The 26,220-nt window shown below is 29.0% G+C and overlaps 2 protein-coding genes across 2 annotated transcripts; one reads left to right on the top strand and one right to left on the bottom strand.

Annotated features, from left to right (window-relative positions):
- Nucleotides 1-5,129: 5,129 nt before the first annotated feature.
- Nucleotides 5,130-11,064, top strand: LOC100786072 (heterogeneous nuclear ribonucleoprotein F). Its single transcript, XM_003532161.5, has 2 exons — nucleotides 5,130-5,302; nucleotides 10,107-11,064. Exons 1-2 carry the CDS (start codon nucleotides 5,289-5,291, stop codon nucleotides 10,873-10,875), a joined length of 783 nt encoding a protein of 260 aa, XP_003532209.1. The 5' UTR covers nucleotides 5,130-5,288; the 3' UTR covers nucleotides 10,876-11,064.
- Nucleotides 11,065-21,963: 10,899 nt separating this feature from the next.
- LOC121175245 (uncharacterized) lies at nucleotides 21,964-22,897 on the bottom strand. Its single transcript, XM_041017783.1, has 2 exons — nucleotides 22,771-22,897; nucleotides 21,964-22,586 (listed from the first exon to the last, which is right to left on the bottom strand). Exons 1-2 carry the CDS (start codon nucleotides 22,895-22,897, stop codon nucleotides 21,964-21,966), a joined length of 750 nt encoding a protein of 249 aa, XP_040873717.1.
- Nucleotides 22,898-26,220: the final 3,323 nt, after the last annotated feature.

Raw genomic sequence — 26,220 nt, forward strand, 5'->3', positions numbered from 1 at the left:
TAAGAATATATATTTTTGTTCCTCCTTATTTATTTTTATTTTGTCCAAGATCAAAAGAATATGAGTGTTTGTCAATTTATTAAATAAAGAATTCTTCTCATTCATGATAAGTGATTGTTTCTCTACTCAAAAAGAAATTAAATATGACTTTTAAAATTAAATAAATTTTGACTCTTTACTAACTTTGTTGGTTGCAAAATAATATATTAAAGGAACAAAAATTCATACATTTTAAAAAAATTAAAAGACTATTTCATCAATTTAAGATACAAGAATTAAAATCAAATTTAACCGAAAATATAAAAACATTTATTTTTCATTTTATTATATTAAAATAAAATTTAACCGAAAATATAAAAACATTTATTTTTCATTTTATTATAATCCAACAACAGTACACAAACTAAATTGGTCAAGCGAAGTTACCTGTGGGGGGCATTGATTTGATAGGTTTGGTGAATGTGGAGCCACGTGGTTGTGAATCTTTGTCGCCCTTCAATGTTTGGGTTTGTAGTTTCTAACACATGTTAGATGCAGCATGAATGAAGTGTCCCATACCAACCAGATTCAATGCACCGTCCACACGCTTCCACATGTGTTTCTCCAACTCATATGTTGGATCCCATTCACATTGCCCACCTCATTTGGTAACCAAATTTCATGTACAACATAAAATTAGAGTCGTCAAAACCATAATTATGAGACTCGGGTCGGTAACTCACTTGATCCACATACTGAAATATTGGACCAAAGGATCAATTAAGTGAATAATTAGTTGACTTGTATGATCAATAAATTTATAAATTTTATATTTTAATTATATATATATATATATATATATATATATATATATATATATATATATATAGTGTATCATAAGAGAATGATTATTTTATGCAAGGATAAGAATAATTAATATTAATCGTTAGTAAAAAATTAAGATTAAATTATTTTAAGTTTAAATTAAAATTTTATTTAATTATAAATTTATCAAAAATTAAATATCTTAAATATGTAATCTATGTTATCCTAAAATATTTCAAATTTATCACTAACATATTATCTCACTATCATAATCATTTTTGTCATAGTTATTATGGTTGTCACCATAACTACTATCATGACCGCACTATCATCACTATTATCATCATCATGATCATTATTGTCTCTACCAATATGATTGTGGTTGTCACCACCAAACCCAAGTTAGTGGTGATTACGATGCTGGTGACAATTGTGGTGGTAATCTTGACAAATTAATTTTTTCAATGAAGGACATAAATTAAATATTTAACATATTTGATTTTTGATAAATCTTTTAGAGATTTTATAGTTAAATAAAGTTTTAATTTAAATTCAAAATATTTTAATCTTGACTTTTCATTTTAATCTAATAATTGAGATTGATGATTCTTTATTTCATATAATATGACCATTTTCATATGATACATCATATATATAGTTTTCTCTCACTCTTTTATAAAATAGTTTCCTTTCATATGATATGTCTTTTATATGAGGACATATTTTATGAGAGTAAATATTTTATATAAGAGGGAGAAGATTAAATCTGGATTGTATAACCATAAATGAAGGGTTGGGATTTAATGTCAAAACATCACATGACATTAAATCTTAATCATTCATCTTACTCTCATATAAATAACTTCTTCTCAAATGATATGTCATCTCTCTGTTTTCTTCCACTCTCATATAAAATATTTTTTTCTCATATGATAGGTCTTGTATACGAGGACATATTTCATGAGAGGAAATATTTTATATAAGAGTGACAAGATTAAATTTGGACTATATAACCATAAATGTAGGGATGAGATTTAATGTCAAAACATCACATGACATTAAATTTTAATCATTCACGTTTGATTATACAATTCATATTTAATCATCTTACTCTCATATAAATAACTTCCTCTCTCTCTCTCTCTCTCTCTCTCTCTCTCTCTCTCTCTCTCTCTCTCTCTCTCTCTCTCTCTCTCTCTCTCTCTCTCTCTCTCTCTCTCTCTCTCTCTCTCTCTCTCTCTCTCTCTCTCTCTATATATATATATATATATATATATATATATAAAAACTAATTTTAGTTGGTTCAATAATGGTTCTACTAGCAATTTGAATTCATAAAGTAACTAGTTCACAATTGGCTGGGTCTTATGAGTTCTTAAGTCAAATTCAATAACTTATAAGGGATATTTAGACCATTTTGTGATCATGAAATCCTTTAGTTATAGAATCATTTGTTATCTTACTCACTAGTAATGGTTGTCTTATATGTGTAATTATAAAATAATTTTGTGATAGAATTATTTGATTTGTTGGACTTACAATGATTCCTTTTGGCTTTTAAAAAAATGATTTCATTAGAATTTGAATTGTCAAAATAATAAAAATTTATGAGGAAATGCAATAAAAAAATCTTTATAATTTTGTTAAGACTGGCCAAACAGTGAATCTAATTAGGTTAATCCAGCAAGTAAGCAAGTCAAGGTGAGACGGACTTACCTAATTTGATAGCTCTACATAGAATTATAGATATGCAGGTTATAAACTTAAAAAATTATATATTTTTTTAAAACTTAAACAGTAGTTTAATGGTTTTTTTATTAAAGCATATAATAATAAATCAATTTAATGTAAGACATAGAAAATGGAATAAAATAGAATTTAGTCTCATTTTAATTTTTCTCAGTTTAGTCGTTCATTTTAAATAAAATTACTTTAGTCACCTAGAGCGTCTTTATTAGACTATTTTTTTTTGCATTAACAATGTTTATGTTGATTAGTGTGACATTTTTCATAATTTATCACGTGTCATCAATTTGATCAAATATATCAATTGAAAGAAATATTTAATGAGATTCTCCTGGTGCCAAATAAAAAAAGTACTGGCTGTTAATATTTTCTTCATCAACTTACCATCCCTCGAGTCTCATACTTGTAATTAAGACTCATAATTTTTTAAACATGTAGAAAGTTATTTAGTAATATGTTTTCTTATAGCGTAGTACAATAAGTAAATGAGATGAGAAACGTAGAAAGTCATAATTGACATAACCAACATTTTATCATATTAGCACAGAATAGAGCTATTTTTCTTATAAAATATTTTTGAGGTGGCAAAGTAGACCATTCCGTTCCATTGTGAGCCCTTTAAAAAGAAAAAAAAGAGATGAGTATTAATCAATTTTTGAAAGTAAGATAAGAGTGTCAACTAACTTGTCCCTTTTATGATAACTTAGTGAACCAATTAACTTGCTTAAATAATACAAAATAGAAAAATATATGAAAAATTACAGATTTTAAAAACATGGCAGTGTGAAATGAGAATATGAATTAAAAATAAAAATAGCAACCCATTAAGGTCAGTTTAGCGATGAAGGTTTGAATAATTTTACAATTTCTGTGAAGTTTTGTGTTCAAATTTTGCTTTCACCCTTGCATACAAAACAAAAATAGTAAAAAAAGAAGTTAAAAAGTTAACTCACAACTAGTAAATAAACCTCACGTCAATGAGTAAGCGAGATAAATTAATGAATTTATGTATCTAACTCAATCTATGGGTGTGTTTAGTTTAGGACAGAAAGTGAAAGAAAAAAAAAATATGAAAGGAAAGAAAAAGAGTTGAAAATATGTAGAAAATGATATGATATTTAGACTTTTTTTATATATAAGAATTGAACTCAGGAACAATATGAAGGAAGTGGAGTTGTCTGTCACTCCCTACCAGGGACAGCGAAGGGCTTTTTGTCCATTCAATTTGTTTTAAGAATCACATGGGGTGCAGAAAGCAGCTTTCTACCTTTTGTATCCTAACCCAAGAAGTTCGTAAGGATCTGGTTTGTTAGCCCAATTCATTTTACTTAAAGCACTTCCCGGGACTGTTGTTTTCTGCATTTCCATTATTGTTTCGTTCGCTTCCCATTAAATTCCAGAAATAGAAAGTACAAGAAATAATAGTTAATTTCTTCCCACGGTTGTTCATTTCTTTTTTAGATTGAAGCTAAAATTTTACAAGCTTGTTTTGATCAACAGAATTTAGTTTTTCCCAGAAAAGCTATTAATTTAATTTGCTTTTTTATATGATTTAATTTAATCCACTTTTTTACTTCATCTTAAAATCGAGTATTATTTTCAAAAGTATATTAGTTTGTTATGATATCAACTACGTGCTTGCATTAAAATATTATATTGTTTCATAGATTTTTTTATAACTTCCTAAATTTTTTTCCCCCCAAATAAATAATTTTCATAAATAAAAAAAACATTGCAGTTGATGACACATACTTTGTTGTTAAAATGTTTTTTTCTTCAAAATTTGAAGTTTAATATTTTTATTAAACTTTGTATTGTGATTTATCTTCATGAAATGGTATAACATGAAAAAACGAAAAACATATTAAGACGTGGGAGATTTTGGTGAAATGAATAATCGTAACATTTTCTTTTATTTTTGTCTAGAAGCAAAATGATTAAGGCATTTTCATTAGCTGAACAAACTAAGATGGGCAAATTTTTTGTTGCGGTATAATACTCACAATTTTTTTAAGTAATGTTAGCGACTTCTTTCTTTCACGATGATAACATTTTTAAAATAAAAATTATTAATCATAAAATGCAATTAAAACATTGTTTACTATTAATATATAAATTATATATTTATATATTTAAATTGTACACAAATGTGCATATATTTATGAAAGTAATATTTTTAAAGCATACCTTTATATAGATTTTAATGGTATAATATATTTTTAAATATATATCAATATCAATAATTGTTTATATATAGTTTTTGTAAGTATTCATATATATATATATATATATATATATATATTTGTAAAATATGGTAAATTTAATAAATGTGTGGAGTATGACTTATTATACTAAGAGTTTTTTTTTTTTACATAACGCAAATATATGAATATGTATTAATTATTAAAACTACACATAAGTAAACTAAAAGAAATTGTTGTTAATATGATTTTTAAGATTGTTTTTTTTTACTGGTAAACAAATATCTGTCTAAAACTGTTTTAGTGTCCATAATCTATCTTAATTCATGAAAATTAAACTAAAATAAAATAAAATTGGAGTATGTGTAAGGTTAGGAAGTTAAATAACATTGGGTACGAAGAGTAGGTAAGGTGCGAGTACATTCATTCTATTCATACACCGAGAGAGAGAGAGAGAGAGAGAGGGAAGCAGCGAAACCAAGAGAAGAGTGGCATCGTTGGTTTTCGCTTCAATTCATCTTCGCTCAACCTTCTACAATGTTCTACCGAGGGTACCACTCTTTTTACTTTCTTTTTTTGATTTCCCCTATTCGTGTTCGCTACAAATCTTAGGTTTAGTTCATAATCTCACATATTGGATTTCTTCTCTTCTTTTCTTTTCAGTTCTGTTTAATTCTTGCTATGACGTATGATTTTTTATTTTTTTTTAATTTTTTTTTAATTTGTCAAATTCCTGAGACCTTACCAATCTTCGTTATCTTTATTAATTTACGAAATCTGGACTATCTCCAAACCGGGTGAGGAAGAAATCTGAACTATCTTAAAAAAAAAAATTGGAATTATTCGAAGTGGAACCCTAAATAAATAAACATAGAGAAAGTTAGAAAACTATTTTTTTTTTCTTTTGAGAATTGGAGTGCCCAGTGATGTGTGGTGACTTAGTGAGAAGTACTGCTTCAACATAGTTAAAAAGTGATGTTGAAGCGTTGTGTTTTAGAAATTATATCTGTAACGTATTCTTGCAACTTGCATTGATGGTAAATCAGTTTGTGTAGAACTGAATGCTGGAAGGGATATAAACACTTTATTCTAACCAATAATTTCCGTTAGTTTGTTTTTCATATTCATTGTGATGCTATTACTATGTGGAAAACTTTGAAGTCGTAGGTGTCTTGTTGATATGTATGTAGGCAATAAAAAGTTTTGGATGGCAAGGCATGTTTTTAGAGTTGTTTGCAGCCTTGTAGTTTTTCTACTATTCCATTTGGTTTTCTTTTATACTCACTTTTTTAATCGTAATTGTTAAGAGGGATCTCATGATGAATAACATCCCTGAGAATTTGGCCTTTAACCTAGCACAAAGGTGTGTGTGATTCATGCAGCTGACCTCGTGTAGTGAGATAAGACTTTCGTTGTTGTTGTATTAGTTTACTGTTTGTGTTTATCTTATATTATGTATTTCTTCCCTTTTTGTCGTGGTACTGATTGGTTAGAGTCTTCTATGGTTCTTGTTGTTTGTTGGATGGAATTACTGGTGGTACAATGATTATATTGCTAGGAAATGTACATTTTTAGCCCATCTGGGAAAGAGGTATTTCCCATGCATGGCAACCTCCTCCCAAATCTGTATTTGCTCATATAGATGATCATGTTTTCTAGATAAAAATGATTTCAAGGCATGGGAAAATGAATGTAACATCAGTGTCATCATCTTCATTTCCCATTTTCAATGCATTAAAGTTTAAAACCCATTGATATTTAACACTGTTATCAATTCAGGTTTAAGATGTGTTTCTTCCAACTGCTGCAACTCTACCATCATAAATTATTTAACAAAAATCATTAAGGATAAAAGTGGTTAATTATAACATTTTATCTGCATTCAAATGTGAGTTATGTTATACTTAGACAGCATGTAAGTGTATAGCATAGTTTGAGTATGATCAATAACATTCTTATGAAATAGTGTTTTGTTATTTTTTGTTTTGGGTATGAGATAGAACAATGATATATGATCTCTATTCTGAGTGTCTGCGACGATCTGTTCTAAGGTGAGAGTATGAGAACTTTTATGGTCTTTTGTCTTTCACTGCTTTATGATATTTTGCTTAAACCGATGGAAAGAGTAATATTGTCTACTCTCACCTTAATATCTAGTCTAAATGAGAGTATTCCTGAGAAGTGAGAAGGTTTATAAAAAAAGTTGAGAGGATGGAATCAGTTGGCTTGATGTTAGATGTGGGCCTGTGGCAACATGTTAATTAGTCATCTCTGGGGTATCAGTGAAAGAGTTGCAGTAGCTGAATGCTGGTAAACCTTAAACAATATTCTAGTTTCTGGAAACACTATGCATGCATTTATGTTTAATCTGTATATCATTATTTGAGTAATTAAATGAAATTAAGGGCAGTTTGGGTGAAAGAACTGTCTGGATTTGGTGTTAATCCTTGTGTTTGTCTATGTTTCATTTGTTTCTTATGCATTCCCAATACACTCAATCCCATTATAATGCTGGATGAGCTCTGAGATAAGCCCTTCCAATGTCAATTCTGGTGTTTTTCTTCCATAAGAATGGTAAACGTGCAGTGTGCTACCCTTCATTCTGATGAAATCCATCTGAATCTTTCTAATGGCTTGACCTGTCAGACCTGTTGCACTTAAAAAATTCAGGCTGGGTTATTACCCTGAAGGATCTTCTCCAGTATGGCCATCTGGATTTCCACCTTTGCACTGCTTGTTTGCATGGCAGTCCCCATCCTCCCAATCAGTTGCTTCTACATCCACTTTCCCAGCATCTGTTTGCTGCTATTGATTTGCTGTACACTCTTGATCTCCAAAAGATGAGAATTGTATTTGCTGGTCACCCACTTTAAGAACTCCACTGAATTCTCCAAGGCTTTCATTTGTGACCCCATTTTGGTCACTTGATCCCCAGGTTGGGCCAATTGATAGGAACCTCCGGAGTTAGGTGAAAGAAAAGATGATTCTTAATATTTATTTAATGAAATTGAATGCCCCTTCTGTCCATATTCTCCCTTTTTTATTAACTAATCCTATACATCTAACTGACTACTGCTCTAACTGGGCTTTTTTTACCAAACAGGGGTAAAATTTTACCCAATTTTCCAATCAGGGGTATGTTTTAAAAAACTATCCAAAATAGGATAAGTCGTAACAGGTGCTACAACTTCTAACTCAAAAGTCGTTACATCTTTTACGACTTTTTATTCTTTAACTGAAGTTGTAAAATTATTTATGACTTCAGTTCAATTTTTTTACGACTTTAAAATCGTAAATTTTTATTTTATTTTTTTTTAACTGAAGTCATAAAATTATTTATGACTTCAGTAATTTATGATTTTTTTTTTGGTTTTACGACTTTAAAGTCGTAAAACCTTTTTTTAAAGGTTTATGACTTTGAAGTCGTAAACCTGTTTTTTTGTTTTTTTTAGTTTTTGTTTTAAGTTTACAATTGTTTACAGTTTTATTTTTATTTTTAATAAAAAATAAAACAATATATTTAAATATATAATAAATAATATTAAGTTGACTTATTTATTAGTATATTTTATTTGATATGTTATTAATTTATTTTAATGTTTTATTATTTAAAATATGTTATATATATTTTTAATATAGTTTAATTTAAATGTTTTTTATTTAAAGTTTAATTAATCTATCAATAAAAATACAAAAAAATTAAAATGAGATATTAAAAATTTGAAAGACTTTAATTTAAAAATTGATTATATTTAAATAAAGATTACATATTTGTTAAACTAATAATGAGATGATGTCCCACAACGAGTTCTTCTGGATATGTGTCTTGTTGGATTACTGTGTTTATTGTCCTCTTGGTCTATTGCTCCTACCTCCTCTTGTTTTAGGGGTGGAATTATGTGTTGTTGTTGAGGAACATTATCACAACACCATCGTTGTCATCGTCATCACCACTGTTATTGTCCATCATTATGATGATGACAACTGTGGTGATCATGTTCCTCAACAACACGCACAATTACACGTGAGCATCCGAGGTAGAGGCTGTAGCCAAGAGGAGGTAGACACGGACTACAAACACACAAATCGAGTCCAACAAGATGAGAGATCGAGAGACATATCTAGAAGAACTACATCAACTCATTATTAGTTTAACAAATATGTAATTTTTGTTTAAATATAATCAATTTTTAAATTAAAGTCTTCCAAATTTTTAATATCTCATTTTAATTTTTTCTATGTATTTTTATTGAGATTATTTAAACTTTAAATAAAAAAACATTTAAATTAAACTATATTAAAAATATATATAACATGTTTTAAATAATATAACATTAAATAAATTAATAACATATCAAATAAAATCATAAAAAAATATACTAATAAATAAGTCAACTTAATATTATTTATTATATATTTAATATATTTTTTTAATTTTTTATTTAAAATAAAAATAAAACCGTAAATAATTGTAAATTTAAAACAAAAAGCAGGTTTACTACTTCAAAGTGGTAAACCTTTGAAAAAGAGGTTTTATGACTTTAAAGTCGTAAATTATTGAAGTCATAAATAATTTTACGACTTGAGTTAAAAAATATAAAATAAAATTTACAACTTTAAAGTTGTAAAAAAAAAATTGAACTGAAGTCGTAAATAATTTTACGACTTGAGTTAAAAAAATAAAAAGTGTTGCATTTTGACAAAGTAGCCATTGTGGCTTGAAATAGCGTCAAATTACTGTCCCTATTGTGGCATCTCAGCCATTTCTTTAATCTGGGGATGAAAACACAGACCTTGCTCCAATTTTTTGTCGTGTCCCATCTAGTGATTTAGGACATTCTGGTGATTTCCATCATCTCCCCTGCTTCCCCTCTGCTAAGAATGATCTGCTGAGTGCTGACATTGTTTTCCAGTCATACCTGTCCTTTTTGTGAGCAGCCCTGACCTCTATTCTTTGATCTGTGTTTCGTTGCTTCCATTTCACACAACTTCTTCCTTGTTTTCCCAGCTTCTTCTCTTTTGCATAACTCTATTTCTATTTTACACAGGTAAATTTTAAAAAAAATATTCAGGTACATAGATGGGCCGGCACTTTTTTTGTTTGTTTGTAAATTTAGGTACATACCTTCAATTTTATTTTGCTATTAGATTTATCTTTACACAACTAGCAGACTAAAATACAATTTATTTACAGTTGCCCGCCTAATATGAATTGAGTTTATTTTATCTTTTAAATGGCTAGACCGTACTGATGTAACTGAAATTTACAGTTTATTTAGAAAGGTGAAACTTACATATTTGCTGCCTAAAAAAGAGGTTCTTAATTTCTGTTATGTTTACGGTTGAAAATTGCAGTAAATTTGCTGATGGTGGTGATGGGCGTGAAATGGCTGCAAAACGCCAGCGCACTGTTGATCCAGGATCTTCATTCTATGGTGCTTCCACTGGTTCCAATTTTATGTACAACCCATCTCCTTATGGATATGTCAGCCAACCTCCTCCTCCACCTTTTCCTGTTGTTCGGCTGCGTGGCCTTCCCTTTGATTGTACTGAAACTGATGTGGCTGAGTTCTTCCATGGTCTAGACATAGTCGATGTCCTTTTTGTTCACAAAGGTGGCAAGTTCACTGGGGAAGGCTTCTGTGTTCTGGGGTATCCTCTTCAAGTTGACTTTGCTCTTCAAAGAAACAGACAGAACATGGGTAGAAGATATGTTGAAGTTTTCAGAAGTAAGAGGCAGGAATACTACAAGGCAATCGCAAATGAGGTTTCAGATGCCCGAGGTGGTTCACCTCGTCGAAGTGCTTCCCGGGCCAAATCATATGATGAAGGAAAAGATTCAGCTGAGCACACTGGGGTGTTGCGACTAAGGGGATTGCCATTTTCTGCAAGTAAGGATGACATAATGGAATTCTTCAAGGATTTTGGGCTGCCAGAGGATTCTATTCATATTATAATGAATTCAGAGGGAAGACCTTCTGGGGAGGCTTATGCAGAATTTGCAAGTGCTGAAGATTCAAAAGCAGCAATGGTAAAGGACAGGATGACACTTGGCAGTCGCTACATAGAGTTATTTCCTTCATCACCCGGTGAGATGGAAGAAGCAATTTCAAGAGGACGATGATTCTTTGGTGGGCTCTGATTTGCTCTCCTGTAGTTATACTTGTTAGCTTGATCTTATAACTAAAGATTTTGGTCAAGGATATATTTTATTGCTGTATTTGTTTTAGGATCCATATGCTTTTTTTTTTTAATACGCAGATGAGAAATATGAGCAGCTGCTAAGATTGAATAATGTGGATTTATTTGTTTATGGGCGTCCAGCATCATGTTTTCTTCTATGACTTGTTTATTTAGGATGCAAAAAAAAATATCATGCCATGGTGCCTTAGTGCATTGAGTGGGATTTGGCAGGGTGGCACCAAGGCAAGTTGTTTAGATCTGGCTTTTGATTTTCCTAGCATGGTTTTAGTACTGCAGCTTACTAAGAATGAGTAGGTGGATATTTGTTTATTAGGCAAATACTGCAGCTTACTTGGTTCATTACGAAACAAATTTTAACATATTCAACAAGTGTTGCTAATACTTATATGCTCTCTAGTCTCAATGGAGGTTGAGCCAAGTTTTATTTCTATGCATTCGCAAATTTGTTAGGCCTTTCGATGAATATTGATGAATTAAATCCACTGTCTCTAATCTCCGATGTCATTTCTAAGAAAATATTGATGAATATTTTATTTTTATTTTTATTAGTATATAGTATGTTCTTTTTCTTACAATTATTATTAATTTAAAACTCAAGATAAGATGATTTAACAATATCAAAAGGAAAGGGTGAATTATTGATTATGTTTGACAAATTATTTTAGTTAATTTCTAATTTTTTTATTAGTCGAAAAAATTTATTTCACTGTTCAATAAATAAGTTTTTAAAGTAATTTGTAGTATTTTTTAGTAGTTCAAATGTTTTTTGAAATTTTACTTAAAATAGTAGTATTTTTAAAAATGTTAATTTCTAATTTTTTATATTTTATTTTATTTTTATCCTTAAAATATTTATTTAATTTATTTAATTTTTTTAAAATATGTCATTTTATATTTTTTTAATTATTTTAACAGTTAGTATTACTAAACATTTATGATTTAATAAGTTAACATAAAAACTTTCTAACTATCAATTAATTTTTTTAATTTTTAACTAACTTTTTAACTTTTAACTAATTCTTTTAACTAATTTTAGTAAACATAATCATACTTAACCTTCGGGTTGGCCTATGCATTACTTTACAATTAGCCATTCAAACGACTAATTTGCTCTTTATGGAATTTCGTCAAACACTGCTGGTCATTCTACACTGTTCTGAACAAAATTGAATCGAGAAACAACTTAAATGTTTGTGTCCCTTTCCTGTAATCTTGTTAGGCACTAAAAAAAATGCAAAAGATCCAGCTTCCTTTGTCATATTGTTTGCCACTATATTCTTAAATGCTCATTTGCAACTTTGACTACCTCAATGAAAGCTCAGCAGAGTACGTAGTGTTGTGCTATTTAATGCTAGTTAGGTTTTTCCTCGTTCTTACCTTTGACGCGCGAAAATACCAGATTGCACAGTAATTAATTTTAGTTTGTTGATTGAAAATTTTGGGCATTTATTTCATGGTATAATTTTCCATTTTATAAAATATTATACTTAGAAATGTTAATCTCATAGACATGTTTGACTAGTATTTAGTTATTTTAGATGAAAAAATATTTAATTAAAAAGTTCAAAAAGTAATAGATAATTAGTATAGAAAATAGTCATTCTCACAAGAATGAGTTACCCACCTCTTCATAGAAATAGAATCCGCTTAAAACGTGAGAATGGAACTTTTCAGAAAGAAAAAAAAACATACATGAAATATATTTCCATAACATTCTAAGAAACATGAAATTGTTTATTCTCTACATGTCTTTGCCGTGGTCTACATGTTTTGGCTTAAATGATAATAGTTAATATTTTTATTATTTATGACTTGCAGATATGAAAATGATGAATTAAAAGAGAAAAAAATTGAAAAAATATAAAAAAAATGAATAAGAAAGATTTTCAGCATTAGGCCCAAATCCACTACAACAACTATAAGAAGGAAGACAAGGAGTCACACAACCCACACACTGGGTCTATCCCTTATGAGAAATCTTCTTTCCTTGTTATTAGTCATTTATTACCTTCTTTCATTCACCTCAACCCCCTAAAGTATAAAAGCCTCTCATGACAATGAGTGGCTAAATAACTAGTTAAGGCATGACAGACCTAAAAGCTGTATGATGTACTCACTATTTATTAATGCAATATCAAGTATTTTCTTTCCTATTATCTTTTTCTGTTTATCTTTTCATATATTCTGTTAGGGGTTAGATACTCGGAAGATGATAACTTTTAAATAAAATTTAAAGAAAGTATGCATGCATTAGTTTTAGGGACATTTTTGTAAACATCTAAAATTCAGACTTCATGCATTTTATTTGTTGAATCTTTTCAAACAGATTTGGGAGATAGATAAATAAAATAGGCTTGTCATCCTGAAGAACCATGGGCAAGTAAATGAATAGATGTGGGTAGGATAAAATCACCTAAATTGATAAAGAAAAATCATAAAATCATACATCTTAATCACATAAGGCAGGTTAGGTCCCAATATTATCAAATTCTGATAACTTATCTTTTATCTATCTTATCTTTTACTTTTCTTATCTTATCTTTTATAATTTTTATTTAACATTTTTATCTTTTTAATACATACACTTGGTAAGAGTATTACATGACAAATATTCGTAAATCTAAAGAAAATAAATCAATAAATAACATAACTCCATGTTAAAAAAATATTGGCTCTCTAAAGTCCATACAAACCATATTAAATAAAATATGGTGAAAAACTATTTATTAATTTAATCATTATAAATGAATAAAACTTGTGTCCAAATGTTATATTATTTCAGAGCATTCATAACCATAAAATAATAGTAATATATAGTGGAGACTTAAATCTCTCATGCAACATCACCATCACAATCTTACATAAACTCATCTACAAGGGTGACATTCAGCCCAAACATAAACAAGACAAATAGACAGAGAGTGAGATACATTTCAAATTAAATTTAAAACATTAAGGAAATCATAAAGATATAAGATACATTTACAAACAATTGTGTTCCACAACACTAGTGTGCCTCATTATATCAAACATTCCATACACAAATTCACACATGAAATGCAATGCATATTAGACCCGTAGACTTGTATGCATGTGTTATCATTTTGGAAAACACTTTGAATGTAGATTAGGAGTCCATGTAGTCGATGAATTATCGCACAATGGGCAACCTGATACTATCACTCTTACCGAGATGACACCGGTAGCGACACATTAGGGTGTTTCGACCTTGTAAGGATACTCCAACACATGTGATCAACATGAGCTTAAAGAAGATTTCAAACCGTTGCACCTCCAAGGGCAGAGTCATACATCAACTTATGCATGATTCATAAATAATATGCACATGATTTATTTTTGAATTCCCTTGGAGATTCCTATTCCACAGGGATAGGTTCTCCTAACATTTTTTGCAACGCATACAGATACCATGACATATTACTTTCTCATATACTTGTGGACATCATGCATTCAGTCACAATATCAATCATGGGCACATTTACTCATTTACACAACAATATCATCACATCACTTTATTCGTCAAATCATAAATATAAACATCATGCATCATACTATCATTCATTATGATATCAATATTACACACTTATTTTTCCTCCTATGTTACTATGACCTTCATAGAGTATAATAATCATGTCTAGAGTTGTAATAATCCTATTAAGTTGGTTCTTGTAATGTTACAAAGATAAGAAAGTTATCTACAACTTCTATGTTTACCTAAAAATCCCTTTCAATTGTTTAGCAACCTAAAATTAGGAAATATACAAACTAACAACATAATTTTGGCAGTTTAACCTTTACTCACTAAAATTATAATATCTGGAGTTATATAAATCCTTTTTGAGTGAAATCAAATCCCTTAACTAGATAATCTAGGTATACAACTCTTATGAAGAACAAAAAGTCTAATTATATCATTTAAGTACACATTTTGGTGTTATAAGTTAACATTTTCTATCAAAAAATTAGCACGTGCATCCAAAATCATATCAAATTCAATTTCAAGAACATCAAAATGACAAAACATTAAAACATACAACAATCAAATTCACCCAAATCATAAGAAAACTAAATGCTTTAGGTTATTCATAACACATCCAAGAAAATGAAATTGCTATAATCATAAACCTAAGATCATACAATCTACTTGTGACTCATTACCACTTATACAACAAAAGAAAAATAGAGAACTCACTATCTGTAACCTTAAATGAAGTAATTACTCAACAAGGAAAAGGAAGGAGATCTCGTGACCACTCCCAAGAATGCATTGACCCAATGGCTTCATCCACCATGATCTTCACGACAATTCTTACTATAGCAAAAATTTGGTTGTGATTTAAAACACAATCTCAAGCTATCTAAATTCCCTGAGTTTGAAAACTCAAATGAAAATATAAAAATATTGACTGAGGGGCTCTGCACCTAAAGCTAAGCCCACTTAATTCTTTAGTGCATATAAGACTTGTTGGTTTCCTCTATATATAGGGTAAGAAAGGGGTTGGTGAGGTTATTTTGTTCATTGTGAGATTGAGTGTTTTTTATGATCAAGTGACCCACTTTGGAGCTGATTTTCTCTAATATAAAAGCTAATTTTGATTTCTAAGGTGTGTGAATGAATTGTATATTTTTAACAAGCTTTCCAACAACGCAAAAAACACCTCAAATGGACAACTATAACTCAAGATATGATGTGGTATATCTAGGGTTGTCATCATAAAACTAACACTAAACTTAGACAACTTTTCAAGTATTTTAACTATAAGAAGTTAATCTAATACTCTCCTAACACCAAATATAATATAATAAAGACAATGACAACAACAACAATAATAATATACACAAAATACACATGTGTGTAGGAATACACACACTATCACAACACAAGTACATGTTTAGTACAAAATCAATAATATACAAATAATAATAATAAATATTTACAGAAAATATACCAGAAGGGTCCTAATAAGAGTTTTTCTTATGGTATATTCCTAGTATTCAAAACTTGGGGTGTTATAAAGTTAACACATTATATTTAATCAATAAATGACTTAATTTTTTTTTCTTCTTTCATTCAATTGTCTTGGTCAAGGTCTTAATTCTATCATAGAGTTTAAATTTATTGCTTAGAGTTGATAGATTCTTTATTGATTAATCATTAATTCTACAAGTATTTAATCATATTCAATATTCATTCAACTAATGCCCTAAGACATTAGGTGCCCAAAATTAAAATATAACACATAACTTGTTAATTAACATATCAAGGTAATATTAACTATAAGAAATTCTCAATTGAATCTGTTCAGTAATGACATCCATATATACATTATCTATATATGCAATTTAATAAATGAGATATATTAATTTTTATCCAATAAAGACCATTACATATATATTGATCTATCTGAATTATTGATGACATATTTACAATAACCTTACAATAAAAAAATTAGATTAAAATTACAAACGACTTATTTCTCATTATCATAATTTGTATCATGATAACAAATCTCTAATTTTAACCAAGGACTTATCAACTTAACAATTTAATAAAATAATAACTATGATAATAAAATAAAGAATAATTATTTACTAAAATTGATAACATGATAAATTGAATCTTCAACATACACATTTATTCCACGAAAGATATCATATTAAGATAGAGATAAAACACAAAAAGACATAAAACAAGATTAGTATCTTAATGTTTATTTCTTTTTCTTTTTAATGTTATGCTGTGCTGTTATCCTATTTTCCTAATACAGCATTTATATGAAGAATAGTGTTTTGTAAAGGGGGGGTGTTCAGGAGTTCTTTTGAACCAAGACAATTTTCTTTTTTGCTCATTCTAGTAAATGATGAAGTAATTTTAACATGAGTTTTAGGGATGTGCATGGTTATCACCATAAGCAAATCAACCTTGTGCTCAATGCAAAGATTCTGTCAATCCCGAGCTCATCAGACATGCAAGCATGCCACGATAAATGAGTTATTTAGCTTGTATTCTTAAAACCATCCTTGTTTGTTGTAGCACACTATTCAAAATTTACGCTTTTTTTTTTCTTTTTAGTTATGCAAGAGGAGTAAAACTATTTCCTCCTATATATCTTACTACTATTTTTTAAGAAAAATATTGAACGGAAAAATAATTACATTTGACATATTAAAAATATAAAAATCATTCAATTTTTTAAAAAATTTTAGTAAACTAGGAAGATTCTGAATTATTTATTTAAGGAGTATGACCGATATTTTGTGCATGTATTTTCTTGTAGTAGTCATCATTCATCACTGTTTAACCATTGTAGTATATATTATTGTAGGGACAAACAATTTTATAATCCCATGTTTAATGGCCATTATTTTTAGGGTTTTTTTTATACTTTTTTTATTATTTTAAGCTCTATATTGTTTTGCATACTTATAGACAATCATTCTCTTTAAAATTTGTGATATCCGAATTCATTTATTTTGACAACTTTGACAGCTAGCTTTATCTAAAACCTTTAAAAAAATACTTTTCTGAAAGAAAAAAAATGAAACAAAGATCTCTTAAGTCATGGTGCGTGGATGCTGATGCATCTAGAATTTGAGCCAATAATTTTGTTTCAAATGATATCAATGACTGGTAACAATGAATTGAAGTTTGCTGAACAGGTATATCTAAAATATTTAAGTTATAGCTGGTTCAGAAAAGACAATAAGTGCATAGTTCTCCACCTTAATTTTTTTTTATGTCTCTACTTCACTCTTCTTTTGTTCATCTTCAAATATACTCGGTGTTTTGCTCGATTGCATTGTGTTGTAACTTGGGGTTAGGGTTGATATATAGGAGCATGGAGTTTAAATGCAAATTTAGTCAGCATAACAAAAAAAAAACACACACTAGTAGTTGTGGAGTTTGAGAAATAAACAAGAGAAAAAATGATAAAAAGTGAAGTCCCTTATAATATTAGAAATGTGTTTTTTTAATATTAGTTAAAATGCAAGTGAAAAATATTAAATAAAAGTAAATTTTATTTTATTTAATAAGTTGCACATAAACTTCAATTAATAAAAAAATGTATTTAAGTGTTTTTGCCGACATTTCTTATCATGTAATATACATATGTTGATGCATATAGGGTGCAACCTGACATGTGGTTCTTCGTAACTCAAGGGGACAACCGACGCCTACTCCTCTCTCTCCATTTACTATTCAAATTTTGCATAATTAAGTGATTGATGTGGACCATGCTAGAGGGCATGGGCATTTGTCTTTCATGGTAGTTATCAATCATCAAAACAGTAAGATTAAAAAGCTTTAATGGGAGATTATTTTGTTTGTTGAGAGCCCCATGTATATGTATTTAGATTCTTCTTCATTTTATGGGCATGCATGCAGCTTGCATATGTATATGTTACACTTTTGGTTTTGATTTTCATTTATCACCTACTGGCTACTGCTCTTCGATCTAGACAGATACACATGTGACAAATGAGAATTATTCTCATGCATGGCTGGTTAAGTATGTATCACGCCGCAAATTAATGTGAGAGTGATGTGTGGTAAATGGAGTAATTAAACAAAGAATTATACACTTATTAGGTTTATACATATATATATACACTAGAGATAAAAAAAAAAGTATGTAAAAGATAGCAGGTAATGCAATGTGATTAAAAAGAGAGATATACAAAAACAAAAAGTAAAAGGGAATGAAGGTATTATATAAGTGTATAGATATCATTGTTGTTAAACTAATTTACTTATCTTTCACTTCATTGTTCCCATGCTGTTATATGTTAGTAGTATTATTAAGCTCAATGGCTATATTTATAAAGCCACACCTTTATATCTCCACCTTAATAATTTCCTCCAGTAATGGTATTTTATTTAGCATTACGAGGCAACTGTAAGTAAAGCTTGGTAAATATGTTAAAAAAGGAAACGTGGCATTTGAATTTTATTTTGGTGCCTTCTCAAAATGTATAATAGAACAAAATCATATGTACGACATTACAGAAGTATTTATTTTTACTCCATTTAAAATATAATGACAGAAAAAAAAAAGTTAGAATCATTTTGTTTCTCTTCACATGTCAAACACTCTTATAAGAAAAGAGAATACATTAAATCCCAAAAGAAAGTATGAAGTTAAAAAAAAAAATTTAGGTAACAAAAAGGATAAATTGAGACAAAGTAAAGGAAGACATCCCAACCAGATTGACACTCCTCCACTTACTTCACAAAAACACAAAACCTCAATATATAGATAATAACAGAAAAAGCAATTGCAAAAGGGGTTGGGAGAATATAAATCAAACCCCAGCCAAGAACAGATAGCAACTATCTGAATCTATAAAAGGGGCAATTATTCCTATTTATAAAGAAAAAACTCACTGATGAAAAGCTTAAATATATTTTTCCTATCTAATTAACATATATCCTTTTTTCAAACACCCATGTCGAGATAAAGGAGACCTTTGTTCACAATGAGGTTGATGCGATGCTCGATGTTCTTTGTTGTTATCGTCGATGATGTAGTTGTTGGACTCGAGTCGTTGGACTCAAGGTGGTCATAGAAGGCAACGATGGTTTGGTCGAAGGAGACACCAGCCTTGACAAGGATGGTGGTAAATATGGGGCGTTGGAGGGAAAGGTTCGAAAGGAAGAAATAAAAATATTAAGTTTAAATCGATTCGAGAGTCATTCAAACTAATTCTAAACACATGTTTCTCTAAAAATTACTAAATATGTGAAAATTAAAAAGTGAAAGTAATGATATGACATTTCATATGGCATGTCATCACTTAATGATCTTATACTAATAAGTATCAAAGCCAAAAAATTAAAAAGGTTAGATAAAAAAAAGATATATCTCAAGTAGAAAAAATATATTTAAATCCTAATGAAAATAGAAATAGGCTCCTAACAAGCAATATTGTCCGGTATGTATCTAAATGTATGTTTTTTTAAAGGATGTATGTTGTTAATTTATACTCTTTAAGGTTGTTCAAATATCCGCAAAAAAAATGATTGTTCAAATATAATAAATAGTACAAATTGTCTTTTCACCCTTTTTGTTCTTCACCTAACTTTCTACTCCCTTTAAATGTGATATTACTCTTAGATATTGAAATTATTCGATAGCTTTATAAATTTTGTACGGTGGGCGTATTTGGTTAATATTCTAACTAAACACTTCTTCAACAATTTTTTTATTAAAAAATTGTACATTACATATAAATTTGACTAAAAAAATAAAATAATTTATTTTTGATAAATTAATTTTAGAAGTTTATTATTCTCCCTGTCCCATTATAATTATCATTTTAAGTTATTTTGCACACAAAAAAAATTAATAAATGAATGAAAAAGAATAACAATATTATAAAATTAAACCTATCATTATTAATTCATTTTTAATTTTAGTTGTCCATATCATAAATATTATAATGGATATAAGTGAAAAAAAAATTAATATTATATCAAAAAGCTAAAATAATGACTATTTTGGGATAAATTGTTTTCTTCTTATATGAAAGTTAGTAGTACTGTCTCATTCTTATGTCTTTTGATGTTTTAGCTTTCTATTGTTTCCCAAAATAATTGATATTTTAGGGTGTGTTTGGTTTGTATTTTCATTTTCTGTTTTCATTTCCTGTTTTCATTTTTTGAAAATTGTTTTTATTTTCAAAAGATTTGAATTCTGAAAATATGTTTGGTTTGACTTCTTGTTTTCTGTTTTCATGAAATAAAAATACTGAAAATTTATGATATATTGACTTCTTGTCTTTTTGTATTTTTAGATTTGTTTAAAATTACATTCATTGTCACCAATTTCATTTTACCCGAAATGAGGTTTCTGTTCTCAACTGAAAACACTGAAAAAATTTATTGTTTTCATTTTCTGGTTGTTTCCTGTTTTCATTTTCACTGAAAATGTTTTCAGAAATCCAACCAAACATATTTTCATCACTGTTTTCAGTGAAAATGAAAACAGAAAACAACCAAACCAAACACCCCTTAGAATTTCAAAGGCTAATTAATGTTCTCCCCCTCAAATATACCCTTATTTACTCACTACTGTTATTATAAGACTTTTTGGATTATTGCACACCTCACAAGAAAAAATGGTTAATTTAGTTATTTTCATTAAATATGTCAACTATTTATATTATTATATCAAAATTATTTATCATTTTTTTATCTTTTTATCCATTTAATTGTTTTTCATTAATTTTTTGAGAGAGAATAATTAAATACATGTATTTAAGAAAAAAATTAAATTAATACATCTAAATATTAGAGAAGAGTCTTATAAAAAAAGAACAAATAAATTTTTGAAAAAAGATTTTGTAATTAAGGATAAAAAGAGTAGATATTAAAAATAAAGGTATCAAATAAGGACATTTTAGTTTAAATACACCAATTTTTAATTCTATTAAATGTTTTTTTAATATGTATGTAATAATCTTAAACACCAAATGAGACAAATCTAAGTATTAGTAGTTAAATAAATATTAACCAATGTCTTAAGGGTATTAATTAAAAAACTTAAAGTAAAAATATTTTTATCATAAGATTAAAAATTATATTATTCATGATATTTTTTTATGATTGCTAAGCTAAATATTTTTATTTTTTATGGTTGGTAAGCTAAATATTTTTATTTTTATTCTTTAATTAATGTATCAAGGACGAAGATTAATAGTTATTATCCTCGCACACTCGTGTAAAAATTTCTAGATCTCTGTGCATAGTCTAATTAGTGCAGTATTATCCTTATCGTTATCAATTATCAACTTCATACTTCGTCAATTGTCATATGCAGTGGCGGAGCCAGAAAAATTATAAAGCCTGGGCAAAAATTTAAAGATAGCAAATTCACATTGTATATAATATGTAAATAGTAATCAATCAAAATAAAAGAACTCGTCATTTTGTCAACAAAAATATAGTTTAAAATAAAAGAGATAAACATAATCTTACAATAGCGGGTTAAATAAAATTACGAGGCAAGTGTCCTTTCCGAGACTTCTTTGCGGTAAATGTTCGAATAATATCAATATCATCAAGTGACTTGAATATCTCCCGCTCGGTGTAACATACCATCAAGTCATTGAACCACACATCGTTGATCTTATTGCGCAATTTAGACTTGATAATCTTCATTGCTGAAAAAGCTCTTTCAACGGATGCTGTCGACACCGGCAATATCAAAGCTAGCTCAATAAGTTTATAAACCAATGGAAATACCAAATGTTTCTCAGTTTGAACCATCTTCATAGCCAAACTTTGAACATCTTCACAAGTGGAAAAAGAAGCATTTCTTCTCACTTGAAGCACATAAGTTTCAAGTTGATCCCTAATTGTTCCTCGGTCATCATCAGAAAAGTCTGCATGATAAATATCAGCAAGACGAGCAAGCTTATCAACATCAAACTTGGAGAAAGAGTTCTTGGGGTCAAGACATGAGAAGCAATCAAGTATAATGTTACTTCCTTCACTAAAGCGGTGATCCATCTCCACACATATTTTATCAATAGCAACATAAAAAATCTCTGGACGGTAATGATGAAGATTAGTGATAGTCCTCCCTTCTGCTCTTGAACGACCCCGAACTGGTAGTCAATATTTAAAATATTAGCAACACAAAATCCTTGGACATCGGCAAAAAAATTATTCCAGCCACTCTCTCTCATTGTGCCCAACCGAGCTTTGACAACATCAACTAATTCCATGGCATTCACAATATTAAGATCTTTTCTTTGCAATATATTTGAAAGCTCGTTTGTTTCCTATGACCTGGATCACGCACAATCTCATTTGGGTTAAACTCATTAACCACATTAGGTGGCGGTTCTAATTCGGCTTCTTGTTGTACAACATTCACATTCTCAATACTTGCTCTATCAACCAAAAATCTCCTCATCTCTGAAATTAAATGATCTTAAGTTAATACTCAATTAACAATTAAAATCATAAGAATCAAAATTTAAATAAGAATAGTTTTTCAAAATAAAAGTAATCTCTTATGATTTATAAAGAGTAGGAACAAGCATTATATTATATTCAATTAAACACCATTATAGAAACTAATAAAATTAGATAACCAAAAGAAACCTTTATTGTAGATAATTTATCTATCAATAAACAAATTTACAAGTGGTATGATTCCACTGTAAAAGATCTTTTTACTGCTATTATAAATAATACTATATGCTTATAATATTACTAGATACACACTTTAGTTTGACTTATCAATAAAACTTTTATAACCAATGAATCTTGCTGTGTAGTAGCTTAATCTGACACTTAGCAGCACACAAAATGACAAAATATATTATAAAGTAAATATTTTTTATAATGAAATTTATTGAAGTTATCAGTATGATACAATATTATAATTTCACCATATGAGATTTTAGATAAACTTGAAAAATATGGACCCATTTTCACAATGTTAGTACTTCTATATAACATAAAATATTTAACCTTTCAAAGACAAACCCAAATTTTTCTTCTTCTCTGTGTCTGCTACTACTAGGCGGTGCAAATAAACCCAAATTTTTCTTCTTCTTCTCTGCTACCTTTGTGTTAATTGTTTCAATTTAAAACACAATCAGTTGAAATTAAACAACTAAGGGGAAGGCGGTAGTCGGAAAAGAACCAGTAGGTGTCGATGGCGGAAGCTTTAAGGTTTCTACAGTGTTGCTGCGGTGACGAAGCTTTACTTCTTTTGTTTCTGTTACCTATATTTTTGCCCTTTAATTTTTACTCTTACAATTGTTTTGCCCTTTCAATTTCTTGCCCTTTCTTTAATATTTTTCTTTTAATTTTCTCCATTTTTATGTTTGTGTAAAATTATTTCATAATTTATATATAAGTATTTATTTATTATAATTATAAATTTTAGTTATATAAAATAAACATTCACTAAAATACTAGTAATTGATAAATGTACAACTTAGATTTATAGAACAACATCACATGATATTTGCTTTAAGCTCATAGTAAATTTGTGAAAAAGCTGACCAATAATAATGAATTCATGTGATTGGTGTTTCTATAGTTGTTATTACCCTATTGCATGAATTATCGTAATTATTGTTTACAAAGGATAAATAAATGAGAAGGAAAATTCTACCAAGAAAAAAAAAAAAAAGAGTGAAGGATAAGAATACACAGTCCACAAAAAGGGTTATGCCAGCTAGTTCAACTAACTATTTAACATCAAGATACTTTTTGTTGAATCTGCGTGCTAAACATGATAGTTGCCCGTTTAATTCATTAATAAAGAAAAATAATAGTACAGCACCAAAAAAAAAAAGAAAAATATTAGTAACATAAAATTAAAAGGGTTATGCCAGAGCCTGGACAATTGCCCAGGATAGCCGGGCCTTGAAACCGCCTATGAATATGCTAGCTAGGTCCTATAATATCACATCCCTATCTTCAATTACTCTTTATACACAAACATTTTTAGTCAAAATATGGTGGCTCGTGACCTTTGGCTACCTAGTACCCTATAGTAGATGTGCTAATTCTCCTCACCCAAAATTCTTGTGTCCCTCTCTACTATATCCTATAGAATCGTCATTAATTAGCAACTCTTATTAAACTAATTTGACTTGTGTTGATCCAAAATAATAATATAATTCCAAAATCGAAAAATTCTTTGGTGGTAAAATGTGTCATGAAATTCGTGTATTGCATCACATGAGTCATGAGTGAACCTGGGTGAAAAACGGAGCAATCGAATAATACAGGTGTAGCAAACCCCCTCCTAGGATCCTATGAGGCACACAATAGAAAAACAAATTTTAGGAGTCTGATTCTGATAAGGTGTAGCTATAATCTAGGGCTAGAAGACAAAATAATAGGACTAGAAGACAAGATGCTGCAACCCCTCCTATATTTCAACTCCTAAATTAAATAAATGTTACCAAACAAACATATCAATTAGTGGGTGCACGCTTAGAAATAATATTTTTAATGTATCAATGAGCAAATGAGAATCTTAACTATTAAGTGCTCCTCGGGCAACGGGCACCTTCTCCTCCATATACAAACCAAAATGTACTATGATCAATTAACTCGGATTAGAAGTGCAGTTTAGAATTTAGAAGTAGTTACTAGTTGATCATCATCATTATACCCATTAATTGAAAGAAGTGAAATAGATATTACTTTATACATACTTATACTACTATCTACTAAAAATTGCATACCATTAACGAGGAATTTTTCGTGATTTGAATAGAAAGAATATACCAAAAATATAGTACAAGTTACACATGACATTGCGTACAATACAATTGCGGGTAATTGTGGTATTGTTTACATAACATTTAAAAGGTTTCTTTTTTTGGTGACATTACTATTAAACAAAAAAAAAATAAAGTAATAAAGATTTCACCGATAATGAATGTAGATGGATCCTAATTACCTAGTACGGAAATTTGAATGTAAGGTAGCCCATGCACAGTGCATTTGAATGTTAGATAACTTGTAAAAAAATATCTTATGTGATTTAAAAGAAAAAAACTAAAATGAAAAGAAGATTCTGAATGGTTTAATTACTAACCCCTTTAACGCTTTTGATAATTGATGAAATCCCAGAAATTCAAGTGAAGAGACGTCCATCAATAAAGTTCTATTATAGGGTCCCCAATATTTGAATGAGTCTCTCTCCCTCTCTAACTCCTTTTGACTGCTACGGTCAGCCCTGCCCGCTGCCGGTGATATTTCTAACCATAATATAATTAATCCCAAAGAAGGTCATCACAACACAAGGGTAAAAAATACTAAAATCTCAATCAACATTACACCCTATTCTTTCTCTCCAGGGTTAAAAATTGGGGCTATAATCTCTAACTTTTCTTTTCATAAGCATGTCTTTTAGTGTTAAAGTAAAATTTGATGCTACTTAAGTTAGGTAAGTTATGTGATTAATTAGGTTTCTTCAGTCCAATGATTATGACAGAGTTGTAATTTATGATTTTTTTATTAACAAATATTAATTATTAATTTTTTAAGTTTTATTAATGAGAGAAATTTAAACTCACAATCTCTCTTTTTCTATTTCTCAATTTAACTATTAAATTAACCTTATAAGTATGTTTTGTAATTTATGAGTAATTGGATACCTAGGTTTGTGTAAAAAAGAACTGTAGCACACCTCTTCACAATTCCAAAATGGGGTGTTTAAAAAGCACTTGATGTCCCTTTTAAGAAACCTTGTCTTAAGGAGAT

The sequence above is a fragment of the Glycine max genome, chromosome 8, assembly GCF_000004515.6.
Source record: "Glycine max cultivar Williams 82 chromosome 8, Glycine_max_v4.0, whole genome shotgun sequence".
Lineage (NCBI taxonomy): Eukaryota > Viridiplantae > Streptophyta > Magnoliopsida > Fabales > Fabaceae > Glycine > Glycine max.

Excerpts from the sequence above, each read along its gene's own strand:
- LOC121175245 (XM_041017783.1), bottom strand. The coding sequence starts at position 22,897 with ATGAGGAGATTTTTGGTTGATAGAGCAAGTATTGAGAATGTGAATGTT. Across the intron at positions 22,587-22,770 it reads TGAGATTGTGCGTGATCCAG|TTCGGGGTCGTTCAAGAGCA; the intron begins GTCATAGGAAAC and ends ATTGACTACCAG.